Genomic DNA, 23,986 nt, shown 5'->3' with positions numbered 1-23,986 from the left:
CTCCTGTATCACGTCACCCCTAGTGCCTCTGAGTGATCTCCATGAGTGCTGGATCTGGCATTGACCCATCAGGGAATGCACTCATTCTCAGTAAACTTTTAGGGAACAGACAGCTTGTTTCAACAGATTTACAGTATCACTCCCTGAAAGGACCTGCCACAGACACAGCTCCAAGATTTACAGGGCTGTCGTTTCCTGTGACCCCATCTAGATCTTCCCAACAGAGCCCAGAGGGCCGTCACACACTCCGTAACCACCTTTTTGGGCATCCTGCTTTACTCCTTTCCAGAAAAGCAAGTCAGTACCTCAAAAACCAACGGAACGCTTTGCACTGCTCTCTGTAGGTTTCTCTGCTCAAATTCCTGGCCTCCTTTAGAGAGATGCATGAATGTCGGTTCCTCCTGTACCAGGATGCTCATTCTCTGGACCAGAATCTCCATTTCACAGGCAGGGACACTAAGGTGCAAGCACTGGTCACCGATTTTCTCAGGAACATGAAAGAAGCTGAGCATTCCCTGCACACAGCTGCCTTTCTACTGAACTGGAACTGCCAGCTCTGGCCTTTCTGACCACAATGGAGACGAGACAATCTCCTGCTTTTGCATTACGTTAGGAGATGTTCATGCGATACCCTGGTCCAGCAGCCAGTTAGGTAGCACAGCTCCGAGCAGGACCTATAAGCTGGGCTTCCAGCCTACAAAGATTTTGCTCACCTATGTCCAGCCACTAATTTGCAGAGATAAAATTTCCTTTTTGAGCCTCCGCTTCTCACACTGCGAAGTGGGGAGACTAATAGTGACTTGTCTCAAAGGGGAAATTAATTAAAATACTTTGAGATTCAGAAATGACAGGGACTACTGAGCTAAATAATCTCAAAGTAATTCCATGTGCTCTGGCAGAGATCTGACAACAACTTATCTATGTATGCTTTTAATAGAGGTTAACATTTTCATTTTCTCTGAGCATATTTTAGGCTCCATCACATAAAAGCAAAGTCTACACAAGGCACCACCAAGCAGAATGCACAATCATTAATTTTTGCAAAGCAGCCTTGGTGTCTGTGAAAACACTCCAGGTAACTCAATAAATTAGAATAATAAACACAAAGGAAAACAGAGAACAAGCAAGGACAGGGCAGAAATCACAAACGGAGGCTGACAGCATAATATATGGTACACCGGCAGTCCAAACTGGGCTCCGCGAGGCACTGGGGAGCCGCTGGGAGGCACGTGCGAGGTGAAGGATTTCCAACCCTTGGGTGCTGTTCCCTATTACTCCCTGAATCTCATATGAGCAATTTTAATTTAAATATCACTGTGCATATGCCACCAGGGCCTCTCCCTGCAACGCCCGCAGGGAGATCCTCAGCCGGCAAGCACAGCGCAGCCCCCGTAGCCACAAACCCTCAGCGAAGGAACATTTGCTGATGCAAACACGAGCCCCAGCAGCAGCAAGCAGCGCCTAAGGCTGAAGTGGTGCAGCAGCAGGGGATGTCCAGCTGCTGTCAGCAGGATGGAGCCTGGTGTCAGCTAGGGAGATGGAAAGGGCTTCATCTGCCCACAGGTGCTACGTGCCACCCTCTGCCTGTGGGCAGGGAGCAGGGGAGAGGGAGGATGAACAACTGTGCCTCTAAGAAGGTTGCTTTTGGCTCCTCTAAGCACTACGTGCTCCTGCAGAAGCAAATCAACCCCAGAGGGGAGCAGCAGGAACCTTTAGTGCTGGAAAAGCAAATTACTTTCTTGTAGGGATGTTTGCTCATTCTTAATGCACCTGTCTCTTGTGATAGTAATGGTAGCTCTCCCCTCCCCCTCCAAGTTGTCCCAACCTGGGGCTCCCCGTGCCAGCTCTGCTCCTGCACCCCTGTACCCCTTCTGCTGCTCCAGATCTATTTCTTCCCCCAGCACATCAGGCTCCTGCGTCTTAAGCGCCCACTTCTGCAGCTTCTCCTATTTCAGTCTCAAGCCTCTTCTGAACAGAAAGCACCGTTCACATAAAAATGACGAGGACAGGCAGAAAGAACTAGGTTGTGAGGAAAGATTCAGCAAACTTGTTCCATTTCTGCCTGGATCAAGACCTGAACCCACAGGAAGCCTCCAGAGGTACTATCTGCTGCAAACGTACTGTGACATTTAAGAGACCTCCCGGCGAGTCCTGGGAGCAGAAGGATGGACTTTTAGGGGAAAGTTTTCTCTTTGCTACGCAAGAAATTGATGCTATTTATAAAGATTCCTGCTGTCCCCAACTGGGCATGAAGACAATCAGCATCTGTGCAGGGCCTCGGGGAGACTGCAGAACCAGGGATGCTGTATATGTATCTGTGCAGTGACCGCTGCTACAGCACCGAAGTGGCAGGGTGGGTAGGGGAGGGGCTGTGATGGTCTCACCCAGGGCTGGGGAGGTGAGGGGCTGGGGAAAGAGGCTGAGGGGAAGGGGGTGGTACCAAAGGAGATGGGGTTTGCATGTGAGTATCTGTTACTTGAGATCACACAGATGGTTTCTCTCTAGCTGCGGTTTTGAACCGCCCCCCCCCAGCCTACTCTGCTGGAGGCCCTTTGCTGCCAAAGCCAAACCTGGAGTTCCCAGATGCAGGAGGAGAGCTCAAAGGTCTTTGAAAACAGAGAGTGCATTATACTGGGGAGCTGGGAACGGGAACTCTATACAGGTAGCATCACACACCTTTGTCTGCTTGTCCTGACAGGGCGAAGCCCAGGAGCAATGCTCTGACCTGGTCCTCCTGCCTGGCAACTGGTTCCCCCACAGCCTGCCTCCACCGCTACCCCCCTGTCTGCAAGCAGCCCCCCTTCTCCTCCCCTGTCCTGCACAGCAATCCCCTGGCTGCAATTCCTCTGACTCGGAGGGGTCCTGCCTGTTTCCCCCCACTCCTGCTGCTCCCTCCCTGCTCACACAGAAGTTTCCTCTCCCTTGTTTCCCTCTCTGACTCATCCAGGTTCACCGCAAAGGGAAACCCCCCACGCTGCAAGGCCCCTCCGGGACATGGGTCTCCTGCTCCTCGTCCCTGCCCCAGCAGCAGCACAGACAATTGTTTTCTTGCTCCATTAAGCCAGTAAATGAGGCTGGCTTAGCTCAGCACCATCAGCCAGTGCTCTGAGCCCAGGATCTGTCTCGGCACAAGTAACACCAATGTGAACACAGGAGCGAAGGAGGGATTTGTGAGTTTGGCACCACGCTCTTCTAGCCCTGGACACTGAGGAGAGCAGCTTCTTGAGACCAAATCAGGCAAGCTAACGTAGCCTGCAAATGTGCTGGGGCTTGGCCAGGTGACCGTGCTGCCTTCTTTGAGGCCATCCACCCTGCTCTAGGAGAAGATAAATCAATGCAAGGCAACATCTGCCAAGATATTGACTTTGGCTCTGCTCACGGACTGCCTCCCCTTCAGAGATGGGTAATATTCAGCTTGATTATCTCTCACCACCAAAAGGAAGTTTCTCTCTATGCTTAAAATCACTGGGATGAGCCAAGGAGGAATCGATCTGTGGGAGAGAAATGCTGACAAGAAAACACGAGTCGGAGACAGGATGAGAGTGGACAATAGGTGAGCAATGGAGACAGCCTCTGGCAGCTTGCCTGGCCAGGTTAGCAACGGCCCGGGTCACTACAGCTGGAGAAAGCTGAAGATCAAAAGCATTCATCCAGACTTTACAACAGGCCCCTGTATGTTCTTCTCTCCCTTCCCCAATTAGCTTTTTCTCTCCTAAATTGCTCCTCACCCTCCTAAAACATCCTTTTTCTACTCTCCCATACATCCTCACTGCACTGGAGTTTTCTGGTTGCTTCATGTGCCCCCTGTAAGTCGTGCAATTCATTGCTTAAGGCATGACACTCAGTGGCTGTGAGGCTTGCTGCCTGCCCTACTTTGTGTCTTATGTCACGTGCCACCTCCCTGGTGGTGAAAAGCCCCAACAGCGCTCATACACCGCACCACATCCACCCCTCGGGTAAACCCTGAGTCTCATGGGCTCATATCCCAATGCACAAGGTGATGTCACACCAGGGAAAGGTGACATTCCATTAGCAGAACATGCTGACAAAGCCTCATGAGGTAAACGTTCAGCAACATCATCAAACTTTCCCAGGACAAAACACTGAGCCCTCAACTTGTTTTTTTCCTATCACACTTGTGGTAAAACGTCCTCTAGGTCCTGTGGCCCTCCAAGGGCAGCAGATGAGAAAAAGATCCGAGTCCCTCTGAAAGAAAATTGGTTTCAGGGATAGTCTTGACACTGATTCCTACTTCTGTTTGCCAGACAGGTTAAGCATCACATGCTTGGACTAGAGTGGTACTGACTGCAGACTCCTTGGAGCACACCGCCGTCCTGCGATGGAAGGGAGGAGGGCAGCCACAGCAGAAGAAATAGGTAAAGACCTCCTGGCCAGGCTCACTTGGCTTCTTGCCGAGGCGTTTCTCTGATGCTTTCAGCTGTGTTTTTGCCCATGCTCCTGCCATTCTCTGAGCCTGAAGGCTGCACAGAATCAAGCAGCAGAGGTGGAAGAGACCCAAAGGAACCATCTAGTCTGTTCTTCTCCAGGAAGGATGGATGAGCTCTACTTTGTCATTTGTGGCATCTGTCATTTCTTGTACATACGTAGTCTGTCCTTAAAGCCCTCCAGTGATGCAGCTACACAGCCTCCCAAAGCAATTTGATTCAATGTTTTGCTACCTTTACTGTTGCAAAGTTCTGACATTCAACCCGTGTCTCTTGCTGCAATCTTAAATCATCCCTCTTCACCCTCTCCTGAAGAAGACATTGTTCCTTTCTTTTGTATCTTATGTACCTACATGCTGATGTTCGTATCTGAAGCTTAGCCCTCTTCTTTAGGCCTAACAGCCTCATTTCCATCCACCTCTCCTCTCTGATTATGCTGTCTAGACTTCTCATCATCTCCACTTCTCTCTTCTGGACTACATCCAACTGGTCCACATCGCCCTAGTAACACAAAGTACCCCAAAGAGACACAGGATTCTACCTCTGTGTATACAGTGATCAGTGAGATGCCAACAGTACCCCAAAGCAGGGGCACGGCTAGAGCAGAACACAACATGGCATCCAGTAAGACACTGAACGATGCTAAGTCTGCTGTGTGTCCTTCCTTCTCTCTTTTCTTGGATGCTGCCCCCACTTTGAGCTCCATATGGGGGGGGGGGGGGGAAAACAAACCAAAACCAAAAAAAACAAAAGGCATTTAAAAGCCTGACTAATCTACGCCTGAGGTCCTTGACCTACTCAAGTACCAGGGACCTCCTAACAGGCCCTGAATAAAGTTGACCTTTAGATTAATTCAACAACCTAACCATCTGCCTAAGCATATATGGTGTTAGCTTTGCAATTTTGGTATATTAAGCTTATGATTGCCATCTCAAAATAACAATAATCAGCAAGAAAAGGAAGCAGTCTAAGCAGAAATGATTTATCCTCATCGGGGAGCGTGTCACAAGACCTTCCGGATACTTTGGTACTTGAAATTAACCTGTCTTGTGACACACCCCAGACGGTTTGAGCAGACATTCTGTTAAATATGTAATAGTTAAAAATACCTCTTTCGGGCTCCTCCCTGAGCCCTGGCCAGGCTTGGGAGAGAATCCCATGTTTCTGCCTTTGAAATTATGAAAGGTGCTTGTTCAACTGTATAAAAAGTTGGGCCCTCTTGCAGCAATTTTAGAGACCTCACCTGCAAGGGGATGCCCTGCGTAGGACTTCCAAATTGCCAGGACAGGCTCTCCACATTCTCACTGCAACTGCGGATCTGGATGATGGTAACAGATCTAGATGATGGTAATAGATCTAGATGATGGTAATACATTAGGACAATTGGTGACGTATCTTTCTTAATCCCTATAGCTAACCTTAAGTAGTAATGATTAGGTGCATTACCTTGCTTATCTATTTTGTTGCTTGAATCATTGTAAGCTAATCCATCTGCATGTGTATGTTGCCTTATTTTCTGTATTAACTTGGAACGCACAGCAAATTAAGGCTATTCTCTTTTTTTGGCATCTGTGTGCTATCCGTTGACCCTCTCAACTGGCAAGACACCTACCTGGCCTGTGTTTAAGCACCACTTCCCAGCTCAGGCAAGAAGAAAAGCTGCACATGTTCCTCCACCTTGGGACACACTTTTCAAATGGATAGACCTGCATGCCTCTGACTCATCGCCAGTACTGGAGACCAGCCAGGAGAATAGGAAGGGAAGAAATGCCACTCTAAAGGCCAATGAATACGCATGAAGCGTGTTACGCAAGAACCCCTGCGGACCCCCTTGTCCGGTAGAAGTCCTACAGATGGCCCATCACTAAGCACAGTTGATGCAGTGGGGAGGATGTGTGGGTGGACAGATAATTTGATATTTAGCTGAAAGAACTAAAATGGGTTTAATGCAGTGTTAGGAAGACAGATTGCCTGCAGCACCTTCTGCTCCTGATTATGGATGCCAATCTCAGGTTTCCCTTAGGTGTAAAAGCAGCCAGGATGCACGTGTTTTCACAAAGGCTTCAGAGTCCCAGTCTCACAAAAAGGAAGTACCACAGGAGGGTAATAAAGGGTGACCAGCACTGAGGAACATCCTTGCTACAGTACTAGCAGCTGGCTTTAGTTTTCTGTAGCATCTTATGTTTCCATGCCAAACACGTGGGGCTGTCTCCAGAGTTGCTGGAAAGCCTCTCCTGGAATGGATAAATCTGGCTGAAATGATCCTAACTCATGAGCTAAAGACCTGCTACTTCTCTTCAAGATCAGAGATGTCTGGCAGTTGAACACCGAGGACCTTCCATAACATTGCCCCATGACTGTCCTTTAAATTTATCTGCCTTCTTTGCCACCTCTGCAAGAAAATCTCAGGTCTGCACACCAGCACTGACCTGTGTCACCCCACATCAGCATCATGCAGGAGTGTCAAGCTTCTCACCCAAGAAAGAGCTACAACAGAGGGAGAAAAAGCCCCCAGCTGCCCTCTTCCAACTTCCAGCAGCAGAATCACAGCACACCAAGGAAGCACCACAGCATGCTCCTCTGCTGACAGCAGCAGGGTGGCTTTCACACAAGCCTGCAGCATCAGCTCTCGCCTGTCAACCACCTCGTCAATGAACGGCTCTCCTTCCACTCTATTTCCAACTTGGGCTGCAGCTGAAAGCAGGAGAAGCAGATCACTGGGATGCAACAGGCATCCAACTACATTCCTGCTAGGAAGAGAAAGCTTTGCTGGCGACACAGCCCCCACTTCTTACTAGCACTCGTACACACCCCTTCCTATGAGCTCTCAGGACAAACAGGCACCAGGCACGCTGTGTAAAAACAGAAAATAAATACACTGGGAATACTCTGCTGGCCCAGCCTGAATACAAAGTGCTGACTGAGTGGTCATGCCCAACAAGAGACGTCAGTCTGCTCTACCATCTACAGCAGAAGAGTCGGGCACTGCAGTCACTATGGTGCTCCCCCATCCTTCTCTGCTTTTGCCCCAGCCCCCCAGTTCTCGCCCCTGGGTCCAGAGGGGAGGGAAATTCAAAGGACATCAGAGCTGAGCAAAGAGAGAGAAAATGAAGAAGGGGAAGGGGCGGGCGTCAGGAATAAGAACTCGTGTTGGGGAGGGGTGAAGGTTGAGGAGAAGATGGATTGAGACAGAGAGAGAAAGCAAAGGAGGGAGGGAGGAGATGGAGAAGGCAAGAAGGAGATGTGACAGCAACTTCATAGTGGCAGGTGGAACGCTGGATGGGGGAATGTGCCAAGCAGAGGGAGCTGGGTAAGATCTGTGAGAGGGGAAACAGGAGAGAGTTTTCAGCTCTGTCTCTCCGATGAACTTACCCATCCTTTCTCTCAGTGGACAGCTCTCTGCAAACACAGTCTTCCCTTTCCTTGCTGGCAAGAGACAGCCAAGGGTGGCAGTGGAGGGAAGGCGGATGAAGTACACCATGTGCACAACCCGAAGGCTTTGGGCACGCTCCAAGTCTCAGCAGTAGGTCTAATAACAACAGTCCCTAAGGAGCGGGTCTAGCTGGTGAAGGTTACTCCTTTTCTGTTCCTCATTAGCATGGGATCTCCTATTACTGTCACCCACATTTAGCACACTCTAAGGGGTACTGCCCTCGTATACTGACCTCAATTGTTTACTGCCCCAAATGATGGCTGCCTTACATAGCGTACAGCTGAGAAAAGCGATCTGACTATGCATCCTTCCTTATGCTCTCTGTCCTAGTTGGGTTTTTCCTCAATAAACATGAGGCCAACACTCCCTGGAGCCTGCCCCTACCCATACCGCCCATCAACAAGTTGATCCATTTCAGGCAACTGCCATGAGGGGGAAAGTTGAGGGGGAAAGTCACGACAAGGCTGATGCATTTTCTTAGCTTCTTCTCACAGGGTCCGTGGCTCACAGGACCCAAAGCCAGCTATTCACAAGGTACTTGCTTGCACGTGTAAGGCCTGTCTGAGCACACAGCCAGAACCCCCGTCTCAGCCCCACTACACTCGGGAGCGATTTCAATTAAATAGCAGCGTAATTGAAGGAACAGACAAATAGGCCTGTGCAGGTGTATGGCGGGTGCGTGCCAGCAACTGTGTGGGTGTGGGCGTCATTTTTCCACGGCGTTGCGAAGGACTCTGGAAAGTAGCACGCTCCCTCACATCTTCTCCATCCCCGATTGCCTCTCTGCAGTGCTGCCAACCACCCCGATGGCCAGTGGCACAGGGTAACTGGGTGGTGACAGCAGTGACCAGCTAGGGGAAAGTCAGCCAAAAGGGGTTACTTAAAAAGAAGAGGCATGATCTGCTGTGGCCAGGACCGAGTGCTGAGGTCCCTCCTGGTCAGGGAGCAAAGAGAAGGTGGTGAGAGATGTCCTCATGGCAGGGGAGAAGGCTGTGGGTGCCAGGTGAGCCGTGGGGCTGAGAGGTCCTCACCCTGCTGTCAGGAACAAGAGGCCCGCTAGAGTGGGGGCAGCCAGGATAAGTCTGTGGAGCTGGAGGTGGGGGCCACAGTCTGCCTGAGAAATGGTGGTGGGCTGTGGAAGGACCATCCCTGTTTAACCAGCATGCCAAAGGATAAGGGGGCATCAGATGGGAAAATGGGGAGGGTGGGCTGCAGCAGTCCCTCCCTATCTTCTCTCACCAGCTTAAAATCTCCCCTGCCTTTGACTGGAAGGGACTGCTAATAAACCTGCCGGCTCCGATGGACAAACAGGCTCCACCGACTCACGGCTCACACATGACCCTGCTCACGTGAGGAGCGGGGGCTCAAGCGTCCCTTCCCCCACAAAGCCCCAATAAACAATTGCCTCAGCTGGCATAGGCTCCCTGCTCTATAGCTGCAGGCCTGGAGGCTACAGATCATATTATGTTGTATTTGGCAGAGAGGGGACAATAATTTTTCAGGGATTAATCACTCCCCGATTCCCACTTTTCTCCAAGCTCAGATGACACCTCAGAACAGATGGGAGGTTCCTAACATCCCTGGGCTACCTGCAGCTCTCAGTAGGGTTGCTACCTTGTAGTGGTGGTGTTTTTCTCCCCTCTTGAGCATTTTCCAGTTCCAGCATGATTATTAATGCCTGGTCCCCTCTGTCACATGCTCTCCTTTCTGTTCCCTGACACGATGAGCAAAGGGCCTGACCGTGGACAAATTCCTGCTGACTCCTGTTGGAAATCTGGGCTGTGGGAATGGAGCTCACTAAGAAGGGGGTGGTGTGAAGGAGTCAGCTAGGCTTTGTCACTGTGGCTCCTCTCCTCCAAAGGAAAAGAAAGAGATAATGATGTTAGAACATTTTAACCTTTCTTTTTCTGAGCTTGATAGGCTTGGCCTGAGGCACCTTTCCTAGCAAAAACAGGCTGCTGTAAGATTGATTGGTTGGGTGCAGAGTTTAAAGGTAATTTTCTCTTGTCACATGCACATAAATTATTGTGGCTCAAGCTGCGATCAGCTCCACATCTTACTTGTTTGACTGCTTTTATGCCCAGGCTCTGATGAAGGTTTCTAAGAGTCATGTCCAGTGCTCCCCAAGCAGCATCAAGACCACCACAGGCATATACTCAAAGTTAGTGTCAGGGGGCAGTGGAGAAGGAATAGGCACACAAGCCTGCAAATCCGTACAGCCAGGGCCTTTCAGCCCAGAAATTGCAGCTAGAGCTTTGTTTGTTCATCTATGAACCCATTTTAAATGTTCTGTCCGTGAATGCCAGGGCAAGGAAAACTCATCCACTCAGATTATTCACCAGGGGGAGAGAAAAAAAGATGCACATGCACACACACAAAGGAAGCACAGCTGCAGCTAAAGTGAATTCATTTTTAACATTCATGAAAATATTCACAGAACACTTCAGTGCTATTTGCCTAAATTTTGCTGTTTGGAGTAAACACTTGAGCCAGTGCAGGCTGTTTGTTCTAGGAGCGATACCGCATCAGGGATGAGGGGTGGCTCCCAGCTCCAAGTCACAGATTCATGCTATGGCCCCAGGTACATGTGGCCCCCTTACTTTACGGCACAGACTCGCAGTCTGCCACCGCATAGCTCCTGACTCTTGGTCGTTGCAAAATGACTTTGCGAGTACCTGCAACCAGCACATTCCCCATCCGTCCCAGCCTTATGCAACAAAGGCACGTGCGCTCTGCCAAATTTAAACACAAAACCAACAGCAAACAATTTAAACACAAAACCAATGGCACGCGCCTGGTCTGGGGGAGCAGACCCCTTCCCCCTCTCTGCTTCCCCCTCCCTCTCCTCAACTCATCCCCTTCAATGGTTTCTTTCGCTGTACGTCCTAAGCAGCTCACACAAGGGAAAACGCTGCAGCACACAAGGGAGACTCAGCTGAAGCCCTGAAGACAAGAGCTGTGTGCGTTGCCTCTTCCTCCTCCATAAATACAGCTGAGACGACGACTGGATAATTGGCTAAGTGCCTGTCAGCTTAATAACAGAGAGAGAGAGACACACGGAGAGGGAGAGGGAGAGATTTGTATTTACTATTCGAAGTCATGGATGCTGCCTGCCAGTGGATTTCAACATGGGTTTATGTTTGCACAGCAAGGCAGGAAAAGTGAAGGGATGTGCAGCTCTGAGCCACTGTCTCCCTTGACCAGCCTCGTGTGAGGGTGGACAACCAGCCTGGGATGGGGGGAGCAAGGTAGCTGCCATACAGGTACCATCAGGTTCCCGGTTAGAGCATCCCTGGGTACCTACGCTGGGAAAGCACTGTCCACTGTCACCACCCCTGGTGAGGCACTGCTGTCGCTGACACACTAAGTCACACCACATCAGGGGCAAGGGCAGTGGTGCATCTCCAACGTGGCCACCCTGCCGTCCCTCAGAGGAGGGGGTGCAGTGGCACTGTGAGTAGTGGCTGCACAGCTGTGTGACCACCCCGTTTTTTTTCACAAATGCACAGCACACAGTTTGGTGCATGGGGAGCTGAAGATCTCCTGGCCTTCCCCTCCCCCTCATAAATCCGGTGCTTTTCTATGAACCCATCTAAGGGGAGCACCTGTGATGAGAAACCACTCGGGCACCTCTCGCCTCTCACAGGAGGGTGGGAGGGCTGTGTGGGAGACGTGCCCCCCTGCTCTTCCAAAGCTTTCACTACTTCCCTCTGCCACAGAAATCCAAATTTCAGCGGGGAGAGTGGCTCAGGTTGCTACTGGAAAGGGACAGTATTGGCCAGATCTACCGCGGTGTTAACCACTGAGTCCCAGAAGAGGAAGATGCAATATCCTGTTCGCTCGCTGCTTTTTCCTTTAACAGCTGCAGCAACTGAGGCACACTGAAGCAAAAGGATGTTTCCAGCGTTAGCGATGGTTACAAAGGCCCATGTGTTGAGAAAAGCCACACAGACCCCCAAGCAAGCAGCCTCTCCCCCTGTGCATCAGGCAGTGCTGCCTCGGACCTATATAACGCTTGCAACTTCACAAAGTATATGAACATTTGTAAAACTACACAGAAGAAAACACTTTCCATTCTTAAGCAGGAGAAAATGTAGGGAAACACACACTTGCTCACAGGCACACGCAAGCAGGCAGCCCCCAAACCTCATGCAGATGCGTTACTGCAAAGTCTCTGCTGAACTCCAGCCCGGTCCGAGTAGGCTCCATTCCATCAACTTCGCTCTGACCAAAAAGGCCCAACACCAGTGGAATTAATTGAGCTGCGGCAGGGTTATTTCTCCTCTCTTTGCACAGGGCTCAGCACAGTGGGGCACCCTGGGGTCACAGCTGGCTTCTCCCACACCACCAAGTTGCTCCTATTAAAAATCTGCACAAATACACATGCATGGGGGAGCCTGGCTGTTCAGATTATTTTGAAATAGCTGTTTTCTAGGCAGAGGTGAAACTCATCATTATTGGTTCCTATTACTTACCATAAACCCAGGCACATTAGATGTGCCTGAAGCCTGAAGGAAGTGCTTTGGTGTCAGATTCAGCTGAAAATCACATTCGTTTCTTCTTCAGTGAGACCAGAGTGAAAGAAAACTCAGTGCATTCCTGACTTCACCTTTGTGCCCTCCATTGCACTCACTCCAGCAGAGCATGAGTTCACACAGGCCGGAGCATATTTTGATGGACAACAAAACTAGGTACCTTCAATGAAAATGGCTCTATTCAGCCTCACAGCGAGCCTGCCGAAGCCCTGCCGCCGCCCCGGCAGCGAGCTGTGGCCCAGCAGCTCTGTCAGAATCAGATGCCCGTGGGTCTGGATATAAAGGGCAAGTATGTGTAATGCGTATTTTGAAAACTTAAAAGAGTTACGAGATGGCAAATTCCAGTAACTATGAGCTATTTTAAGACTAGGTCTTTCCTCATGACCTGCTGGGGAGGGAAGCAGAGTGGAAGAGGTACCAACTCTGAGACACTCCAGGTAACACGTACTACTATATAAATTTTAATGCCAACTAAGTAGGAAAACATATGGTACTTAGCTGCAAACTGAAGTGTGTGTGCAGACTCAGGGGAGGAGGTTAAAGCCATACTGTCTGATACTGTCTCTCCTCCTCCATCTTTCTGAATGCAAATTATACATACGGTGTTATTAAACATACATAATTTCACCAACGAAGGCCTTTCCTTTTCTCATTTCCATTCCACCTTTGCTTGTGATGGGTTAGTCCCGCTTTGCAGAAAACACAGAAGCCCAAAGGCTCTGCTCACCATTGGGCACGCTATATATAAATATCGTGTGTGTACGAGGAGAGATGCTGATCGTCAGCACCTGACCATATACGCGTTGCAATTCCTTTATCATATATATGCACACACACTCACACATCTATGCAGGCATGTGTGCCTTCATATAATGGCACCATCTGCTGCCAGACCTGGAAGTTTTGCAACATCATATGTTACTACATTCAAACATTTAGGGGTTTGGGGTTTTTTTTAAAGGAAAGTATCAGCAGAGTACAGCCCCATTTGCACAGATCCAAGCACACCCTCTCTCGACACGTGTACGCTGCATTTGATAACGAAGGCTTTTTACACCCTGGAGAAAGAGAAGAGCATTTGGGACTCGTAGTCGATACCAGCACAGATGAAGACATACCAGGGAAACCTCATCTGTTGCATTTGCTGGCTTGTTGCGTGGCTGAGCCGCAAGACAACCCAAGCTAATGGATAGGTCGCTCGGCTGGGTGCGCCTGAGCCCTGCTGTGCAACCCTGGGCGAGTCCCCTCACCTCTGGGCACCTCCTGCCCACCCCCAGCCCCTGCCTGTCCCGGTTAATAGCTGCCCGCCCTGCCGAACGGGGGATCTCTCATACTCTGTGCTCGCCTGGCACTTAATACAAAGGCTGCCTCAACTTAGTGGTGGCCTTTAAGCACCACAACAATACTACTAATAATCAAGGTTACAATTTTACTGCCAAGGCTGTATTATTATGTACCATTATACCTTTGAACGTGCCTATTCTCATTTCTAGCAAAGGGCTCAGCTCAGGGCTATTACAAATCAGATGCTAATTATAAGTGTAATCTGAACAGCTTTTACTTTTCTTTTAAAATGACTGTATAGGGCGTAAACTTTGTTGTGATGCTGTGTTGCTACTTTGCCTGAGGTGCTTTTGTCCTCTACCATAGCTCCATGTGTAGAATATCAGCAAAATACTGGGAGGCCAAGAACAGAGTTTGCATAAATTGCTTATATTGCAAGATTACACTGACAGCGCTATTGTTACTGCTGGTAATTTGAATCCAGCCCATCCTTTGACACATGTAACTTGAAGAAAATAAGTACCCATTAGGATGGAAGTTCCTAAATGTGCTATCAGCCTGAAACTTCATATTATCTAAAAAAAACTGGTAAAAATGGAAACCGCACACTCAGTTAAGTGTTGGTTCTTTCATCAGTGCATCAGATTGATTTAATTCTTGATGAAAAGTTGATACTCGGAAAAACTCTGGAACAATGAGCCAAATTCTGGCCTTGGCGAGATCCCAGTTCTCCAGTGGGCTGAGCACCATCTGAGCAGCACTCAGCAGCTTAAGCCCTGTATGAGTCACTTGTACCTCTATTAGCAGTCCCCAGGAATCTGCCCCAAAGACAAATGCAGTATTTCTGGCAGTGCCCTTGGGCTTTGGTGGATTTGTACGGGACTAACTGCGTGGAGGGGAATGGGGATGTGACCCATTTTGGTTCCAGCTAGTGATGAGCTCCATTTCAGAAGTCATTAAAGGCCAAATCTGCCCTTGTGCCAGGACTACTAAAAGCCGGGGGCAACCTACAAGTCCCGCTGATGCCCACAGAATAGCGCTTTAAAGGCACTTTAGGGTGAGCTGCGGCAGTGGTTCCTGAGAGAGCTGATCTCTCCTCCTGACACGCTGTACAGATACCTGAGCCCGCAGCATGGACTCCATCACCGTTTTGCTTCTAACCCACCTTAAGGGCCAAACACAACACAGAGGCACAGTTCCCTCCCTCCCCAGTTTGTGGCAGCTGCCTGCCACCACTGCACATGTCCTGTCTTAGCCAATGTCCTCCTGCTTCCCATCCCCTCCCCAGGCTGAAAGCATGGAACAAAGCACAGGGTCCCTGCCTTTGCTCACCCAACACTCCCAGAGCAAACAAGGTGGGAAGGGATGCTGAAGGCAGGTAAACAGAAATAAGATTTGAGGTTGGGACTTGTTTTTCTTTTCACATTTTATTTAGTTTTGGGGGATATTTTGTGCGTTTGTTGTTTGGAAATTTTTTTCAAACATCAAGCAGGGAAGCTGCACACAAAACCTGACAACCTCGTGACTGTAATCTTGCAAGCAAGACATTGGCATGAGTTGGAGCACACAGTTCCTTCTCAATACTCGAAATAAGGTTCAGTGTCCTTCGCTTGCTGAAGACAGAGTTAAAAAATGGAACCTTAGTAAGTCTGACAGGCTGTCTGATATACAGTTTCATCTTTGAAACGTTCTGCTCTCTTCTCTTGCTTGTAGCTGGCCAAACACCAGAAACACCGCTCAGTCTTTCTCACCTGTTGCAGCTGTCAGACCGCTCCTCTCTTTTCAGCCTTGCTCTAAGGAGCAGATCATTATCCTTTTCCCTGTGGATAGTCTATCACGAGCTATTTTTATTCTCTCTGCAATTCCCTGACTAACTTGCCTATGCCAAATACTCACTAAAAGTCATCAACCTTCAGCAAGGCCAACAAATAAATCAAATCTGCTGCCAGGTCACTTAGGAGATGAGCCAGTATGGAGTTCAGAACATTTTTAAAAAGTCCATAGCAAGGGAATATTTTAAATGCCATAGCTTTAAAAAGTCATATCCAAACTTCTCAGAATAACTCTATTCTGAGTAACAAGCTGTAGATGAAGCTCCACAGGACTGGTTTCCTTTAGGAACATTAGGGCTTATAAGAAACTATTTTTCTCCACTTCGTAGTTCAGTCCACCCACCCATCCTTCCACCTACAAGTGTAACACTATATACAAATGTATAAGGCCCCAAAGGAGAAGAATCAGTCAGAATACCTTGTCTTCGGTGCTTTGCTGAACGATTTGCACCGCAATTTACATGAACAAAATGTTTTTAGTTATCTTATCACTATGTACATTGCTTTTATTTCTTGCCAACTACATATCATTTTTCTCCCTCCTACATTTTCATTTTCCTTCAGGCTACAGGATGGAGCTACTTGGCACTGGTAAATCAACAATGCACGCTCCCTCTTCCCTCTGAAGTAGATGCATAGCAAAGATAGGTGATACGATCTCTGTCTAGAAATCTCCTACCTATCTCTCTGTGGAGGTGAAGATCTGCTCTGAGCACAGTTAGTATAGATCGCCTAATGTTTTTTCTCCATCTAGCTCTTCCCCTTGCGTTGTCACTAGTGGATCTATAGGCAGGCAGAGCAAGATGCTGGGAGTTTTTCAAACACAAGGCTGTCTTGAAGTGAGTTATGCTTTTGGAGGGTCAGGGAAAACAGTGAGGGGGAAGTTAGCAAACCAACCCTTGCTTTAAAACTGAGGGAATGAAACATCATCTTGCAGGTCCTAAACTGTATGGGGCAGAAGGAAACCTCACCCCTTCCAGCCTCATGTGGCAGTGCGGTCTCCCAGCACAGCCTGGCTTCTGCCTCTCCCCTGAGGAAGGGACTGAAGCATCCCAGAAGCCTGGGGATGGTCCCAGGGAAAGGGAGAGCAGACAACTGCCCTTCCTAGGAAATGTGAAAAGCGTATAGCCAGCCAGATCTGCTTAAAAAGCTTAGGAAGGCAGCCGAGGGAGGTAAAGCCGCCTGTGCACTGGCCACAGTCACTTCTGACAGAAACGCAGCCTGCCAGGAACACGGTATTGCTCAGGGCAAGCAGTTACATGGCTGGGTGGTGTGCCGCTCCTGCAAACTGTGTCACTTGGCACACATCTGGCTGACACAGCTGGATCACCTCACTCAGGTGTTTTGTTTTAGTGCCTGACATAACCCTGGCAAGCCACACACCCCACACACAATCACCGAAACCACTCTCCCATGCAGCCCCATTGAGCTTGCTGACAAACGCTTTACAGGCAGCACATGCAGGCACCATCTCCACCATCCACTCAGCCCTCCCTGCTGCAAATGCAGCTTTAGCACACAGCATCTAGATAAACTCAAAAGCTCCAAGGTTAAGTGGGAAATAGAAATTCAGTGACCCCTATCTCAGCAAGTGAGCTTAATGACTTGTCTGCTCCTGTATGTACCAAACATATGCCAGCAAACATCTGCCTGAGCAGCCCCTCCAAAATAAATGATTGATGGAAGTGATCTGCCTTTGAAAATGGGATAAGTCAGCTGGGAGTCTTGCTAGAAAAGGGTTAATGGGATATAGGAATTGCTAGTGAGTGAAAGGGAGAGGAGAGAAGCTGGGAGTCAGAGGCAACACCCCTTGTTAGGTGTTTACCATGTCGCATCTAAACCCCTTCCATTGCATATGCAAGGCAGATGAATTACTCTGTAAATCCTATTACTCCATGTGGATAAATCTTACATGCGAGTTAACAAGTCTGGAGAGCTGGGGAATGGAAGCTGCTGAACAGATATTCCAGGATCAAAACAACCCAGCACACGGGAGCTGAGAGAAGCGATACATGTACACACACAGCCCTCTTCTAGCATCCTTCTTCCCTGATCCCATCTTGCTAGCTCACATACTCCTCTGTCATTAAACGGGAGGGATGCAGGACACAGGGGATCACATAGCAGACCATTTGGTGACATCTAGCAGGATTTATTTCAGAGAAAGAGAAAGAAAACTTTGCTGCTGCTGTTAGCTTTGCTAGGGGATTGCTCCCTTGATGCTTCAAGGTTTGTGCACTATCAGCTCCTCACACAGATTACAGACTTATTTTAATATGTCCAGTACTTTTATAGCCATAATACACAGCATGTGCACGCACACACTCACACGCAGAAAATTGTCCTTCAGTAGGGAAGTTACTGCAGGTAAGTTGAGCAAGGCAGTATTTGAAAGAGAAACCCAAAGGAAAAAGATGACTGCATTTCAGCTATTTGGGACACTCCTAACCGAAAGCCCAAGTAGCCTCAGAACTACCTTTAGAAGACCTGGACAATGAATACAGAAATATAACACTCAATACTGCCAGTGAACAAGGCTTCATGTGCAAAGACACCCTCATCACAACCACTCAGGCAGTTAGGCACAGCATACACCCGTTTACTTAATCCTGCAAAGAAACCAACACAGTGAACGAGATACAAGCTTCATAAATGTCGGAGCTCCTACACCATTTTCCACCAGCCTTTGCCACCACTGCATCCATCTCCCCTCCCTACAGGGCAGATAAATAAATGAATAAAATTAAAAGCCAGAGTTTCCCAAAAGAACTTGCCTGAGAGTTCTGGCAGCACCAGGGATAAAGTTTTTGCATAGGTACAAAAAGAAGTATGGGAAGATCAATGGAACATCTGGCAAGCGCAGCTGGATCCCTTTTCGATATCTCTATCGATACTGCAGGGCTGGTGGAAAACGTACATCCACAAGAGCTGGCTAACACAAACAGATCTTTCCCCACTGAAATTCTTTTGATCCAGAGCACTATACAGAGGAGAGTGGGAGCAAGAATTGTTTCAAAGCTTTGCAATTATTTTTTTTTAAATATTAAAGCACAAACATGCAGAGCTTGTTTGTAGCAGCTGCCGCTACTGCAGTTCGAGAGGTAAAATAACACACACTCTCCCGGAGACATACGCACACAAATCTGTATCGCATCACACGTAGACGTTGCATCCACGGAAATATAGATACGCGCATAGAAAAGGAAAAGTTGGCAAAATGCCCTACCTGAGGATGGCTGTGTCCCCCTGCCTCACAGTGATGTTATCGGTACCTCGGGTAAAATCCACGCTGCGGACTGGCAGCCCTGTAGGGAGAAGGCAAAGCAATCTCAGTAGGACCAGCGGTAATTGTTTCCGATCAGGCTGAGCCCTTGCTACCATGGCTGGTCTCGTCGAGTTTCACTGTCTGTACTTGGCTCTCTCTCTGCCTGTGTGTGTGGATAGACAGATGTAGAAAGAACAACAACAATAATAATAATGTACAACTCTCGCTCTGATCGACAGCCCCAGAAAGGGGGTGGTGGTGGTGGTGATTTCACAGTCCTTAGCTGCCACTTTCTCTTGGTCTTTTCAGTCTGTTGCTGGCTTCTTCCCCCCCCCCCGTCTTTTTTTTTTTTTTTTTTTCAAAAGGCTTTCCGCAAAAAGTCTTAGCACAAGCTTCAATCAAAAAAAAAAGGGGGAAAGGGGAAAAAAAAAAAAAACAAACCACCAAACCACAACCCCCAAAAAAAGGCAAGAGGAAAAAGTCAGGTAGCAAAATAATAATAAAAAAATGATAACAATTAAATCGACCCGTTTGGAGTGATGGAGAGAGGTTGGAAAAAAAAAAAAAAAAAAAAAAAGGGAAAGGAACAAGCCGAGTCCTGTGCCGCCGGGCTGCGCGAGTGGCTGGTCCCGCTCCAGTGCGCGGCTGTGCAGCCTCCAGCCCCAGCTCCCTTCCTAACCCACTTTCCCAGGCGGAGCGAGGGAGGGAGGGAGCGAGGGAGGAGGGAGGAGAGAGGGAGGGAGGGAGCCTCACTCGTGAGACGGCAGCTCGGCACCGCCGCGGCGGCAGCGGCGCTCCCCGTCCCTCTCCCGGGGGCGCAGCGCCCCGCGCCCCCCGCCCGGCGGGGAAGGGGCTGCCCCCGGCCGGCACGGGGCTGGGGGGGCCGGAGCGCGGCTGGGAAGGGGGGGGACTGCAGCGGGGAGAGGGGGCCATGGGAGGGGAGGAGGGCTGGAGGGCAGAGGGGGGAAGCCCGGGGGGAGAGGGGGCTGGAAAAGGGGAGGAGGGAGAGGAGGAGGGGGCTGGGGAAGAGGGGGAAGTGCGAGCCGGGAACGGGAAGGAGAGAGGAGACGGCAGGAGCAGCCGGGGGAGGCAGAGGGAGCGGGGCAGAGGGGATGGAGCAAGAGGCGGCCGATATCCACAAAACGCTGAGGAAGGGGAGCGGGGGAGGGGGCAAAGCAGCTGTGGCCAGAAGTGCGAACAACTTGGCTGCGCGGCCCGGGGCCGCCGACCTGCCCGTTCCCGGAGCAGCATCCCTGGAACTGCCCCTGCAGCCTCGGCCGCGCTGCTTCCCCGCTCAGCCTCCCCTCCCCAGATAAACAGCGGCCCATCGCTCCCCCCGCCCCCTCCCCCCCCCCCCCCCCCCCCCGCCCTGCCCCCCCCAGCCCCGGGGCCGGGCCGCAGACAATGCCGGCATTGAGCCGCCCGCGGTGTGAATGCCCGGCCTGTCCCCGCAGCTGAGCCCCGAGCCCGGCGGCGGCGCTGCCCACCCGGGAGCGCTCCCACCGCTCGCATACCGGCACCGTCGCACGAGAAGGGAGATTCAATTAACGGAGAGGAATAAGCCGTATGTTTTGCTGCTGATGCCTGCCTGCCTGCCATCCCCCCCGGCTCGCTCTCGCCTGCCTGCTCCTAGGGATGTTGCGCTAGCGTAACCCTTCTGTGGCCAAAGCGGGGGGGGAGGGGGGGAGCAAAGAAGGTGTGGTTTGAGGGGGGGTCTAGTGTGGCAGGTGCAGGAAAAGCAGAGGGGAACTCTGTTGAGAGTTGCTGCCCTGCATAGTCACAGCGCTGCTGGGCGAAGAAAGGGAAAACCCAGGTCTGGTACTGGCTGCTTCACCCGGCCCACAGCCCTGGGGGGTGCAAACTGCAGAGGCACGGGAAACGCACTGTGGCATGCCAATGGCCACATGGGATGGGATCACAGGTCCCTCTAACCCCGTGTCCTGTCCCTCAGCACAGCCTCCAGCCAAAGCCCAGGGAAGCAGAGCACAAGGCAAGCTGCAGCCGGACTGCCCCAGGCCACTTCCCTAATTCCCAGTGATTTGTGGCTAAGGCACGTCCCTGGCCAGTGGCACTGTCTTTGTAGTTAATGGCCCTCGATTGATTTTCTTCTTCCAGGAATGTGTCCCATTGCTTTCTGAACCCCTAGAAACTGGCCCCTGCAAGTCTTGCTATGGAAAGGCCGTGCTGCCTATGGGTACTTAAACAATCCCTGCATGTGTTAAAGGCCCACAAATTAAGGGCTAAGGTCATGACATTACTGCTCCAGTGCCAGGCATGCAGTGGCAAAAGAGATGACTGCTTTGTATTCAAGCCAAGGAGCGAGCTGATCCAGACATTTCGCCTGCAGGAGACTTGGCGCAGATGGCACCAGAGAGGGGGAGCAACAAGAAGGAACGAAAGGGTTAATCCACACACTGGATGTTCCCAAGCTACTGCAGAGAGAGATTTCACCTGACAAGAGTATTACTCTGAATGAGACCATGCTGCTGCTAGACTAGTAGCCACCTCTCTAGGCCGATGGACTTCACAAGGGACAGAGAGATGCCATCGGGCTGCCAGCATCCCCGACAATGGGCATCACCGAGAGGAAACCTCCGTGCTCTTGTGACAGAGGTCAAGTACAGCTAAAAGACCCGATCCCATAGGCAGTTACCAATGATAGAAACGCACCCCTCTTAGTTGCCAAAATGTTGCATCAATCCTTTTAACAAGGGTCTCCCACATATGTTTCATCTACATTTAATAAAAGCTATTGTATGTTAATTAAATGCCAGTGGAGTAAGGAAAACATATTTGTCGAAGATTAACTATTATGCAATGTAAGAAGCATCTGCCACGCAACTGCTAGAGCTCACTAAATAATTCCTTATCTCAGAGTATTTACTTAGGAGGCAATAACTATCCAGTTAAATCTAAATTTAATGCTTAGTTAAATATAGTTCATGGAAAGTGGCACCAATATGTTTTATACAGAGAACGACAGAGAGGGGTTTCAGGGAGGCAGAAGGAAGGAATCCTGTCCCCAGACTCTGGTAACACCCTGAACTCCAGGTGGGACTGCATGTGGCCGTTCCTCCCTACAAAGCTGGGATGCATCCCAGCAGACTCAGAGGCTCCTCTCTACTGATATGGAAGTACAGGGGGAGTCTTCATCTTCCTACGCGTTTATACAGTCCTCATTAGAACCACCGTAGCATAACTATTTAATAATAATAAACATAATAAACAGAGAGATGAGGAAGAAATTCCCTGGAGGGTCTCATAAACCTTGGAAAAAATGAAACAAAAACAAAACATAAAGCTGATAGGTCTTATTTGCTTTTAGAAGCGTACAGAAGCAAAAGGAAGGGGTTACCTGGGTATAAAAGGCCAAACAAGCAGGAATCACACCAATCCTAGGAGAGAGCCTCATGAGTAAAATAAAGAATGTTATTTTTGTACGTGTTCCCAGAAGAAATGACTCTCTGGACCCATCTCCCCCTGCTGGAAGCAGATAATGAAACAGCAGGTCTGCTTTCTAACTTCCCTACCTTCTGAAAACTTCAAGAAAAATTCAGGTAAACAATCAGAGCATGGACACCACAAATCCATACTCCCATCTTTTAATACCATTTTCCAATACTCCTGGTAGGTGCAGGACTGGCAGGGCCAGCCTGACTGCCCAGATTTTGTCACTACGCAGGAATGGATGGGGCAGTATGAGCCCAGCCCTGAAGGTACCACATCACCCTTCTCCAACGCAGAACACTTATACCCTGTTTGAAGGGAACATGGCCTGGAGCAATGCCCTTCCATGAGCGCAGGTTGGACAGCACCACCAAAGACACGGCAGAAACATTTGGAATACAGGTTTAGGAAGGTGCCTGTGTTTCCATACTACGGGTGTGGGATGGCTCTGTGTACAAGCTGGAAGGAAAACCACAGCGCAAGCAGACACAGCCTGGGTAGCCTTACTCTTCCCAGCTTTGAGGGAAATGGGATGAAGACATCACAGTCTGGGCATCGACGATGGCCAAAGGAGGGACCCTCCATGCTGGCCCTGGACAGGCAGCCTCGCTGAGATATGCAGTGCTGAGATGCTCTGGGACTGGTACTCAGGTCACCTGCCTACCTGTGTGGCAGCTCAGTTTTACGGATACTCAGGGACTGACATAGTGAAAGCCTGAAGTGCCATCTGCTTTTCGTGGAGAGCCAACAGACACTGAAAGCATGGATTCTGGCCACAAATAGGGATGGGTGGTTTTGCATTTGAGGTGGCTAAAAGCAAAGAGCAATCCATGGAAACCACACAAGCCAGCTGCGGGAGCCGTCTGTGTGATGTGGATGGCTGCCCTCTAGGAGCTGAAATGAGGCTCATCGGCTCACACCACCAACAGCCACAAAATGGCAACTGTTGTCACTTGACTTTCATTCACTACCAGCCACACCAAACGGGTGACTTGTTCCCAAATATTGCTGGAATCAGGGAAACAACATTTCTGAAAAATACAAAAAGAGAACGGCTCGCACAAGTCTCCAACCCTATGATGACGAACACGATTGTTTTAAGGTGACTGCCTAACTGCTCTGCCAGCAGAGTCCAAGCATCTAGGGACTTTATTCAGGGTATCTGCAATGATGAGTGAAAACGTATGATGTTTTGTGAGCTATAACGTGTTCAGTCAAGATACACTGCTGTACTCAGCAGCAGAGCCTGCTCAAAGCTTCTCAGCCATGCAGAGAAAATGCAATTTTGTTGCATTGGCAGAGGAATTATGGAGAGGAATAGAAAAGAGCCAAGGGGTTTCAGCACATGGCAAGGAAGATTAAGGGACCGTGGCAGGGGAGTGGTGATCTCCCCTTCCTCCCTTCCAGTACCTGCAGCTCCCACATGCACGTATTTCCACCCTGCTCCTAAGGGCAGCATCCCATTCCAATTTATTAAGCAGCTACATTTCACTCTCCTTCAGTTCCTGGGACACAGGGAGCCACAGGAGTAGGAGAGAAGGAGAAAAGGCAAGGCTAGGAGAGAAGTGGTCAATCCTTTGAATGCAGCAGATACCTCTAGTGGCAAATTGAGGAGGAGGTGGGCTTTCACTGATCAATGCCCTTCTCCTCAGACTCCAAGACGGAGTCCTCAGAGGCCATACACTGTCTATTCCTTCACCTATACCTGCCTGATAAAGCAGCCTCCATCTACAGCAGGCTAGAGT

General features: G+C 49.8%; 1 protein-coding gene across 6 annotated transcripts in view; it reads right to left on the bottom strand.

Moving 5' to 3' along the window:
* Positions 1-23,986, bottom strand: part of LSAMP (limbic system associated membrane protein) — a 1,038,741-nt gene that overhangs the window by 294,281 nt on the left and 720,474 nt on the right. For 2 of the 6 annotated variants that reach the window (XM_080393373.1, XM_080393376.1), the window contains exons 1-2: positions 20,309-21,148; positions 18,756-18,834 (exon numbers count right to left, since the gene is read on the bottom strand). In XM_080393373.1, coding sequence (XP_080249499.1) covers positions 18,756-18,834; positions 20,309-20,393 — 164 coding nt within the window. In that variant the 5' untranslated portion in view covers positions 20,394-21,148. Of the gene's footprint in view, positions 1-18,755; positions 19,501-20,023; positions 20,063-20,308; positions 21,149-23,986 lie in introns of those variants that run through there. The other 4 variants (XM_080393378.1, XM_080393375.1, XM_080393374.1 and 1 more) reach the window with 4 other exon arrangements.

Source organism: Falco punctatus, assembly GCF_963210335.1.
Source record: "Falco punctatus genome assembly, chromosome: 6".
Taxonomy (NCBI): domain Eukaryota; kingdom Metazoa; phylum Chordata; class Aves; order Falconiformes; family Falconidae; genus Falco; species Falco punctatus.
This window is presented reverse-complemented; position numbering and strand designations above follow the sequence as displayed.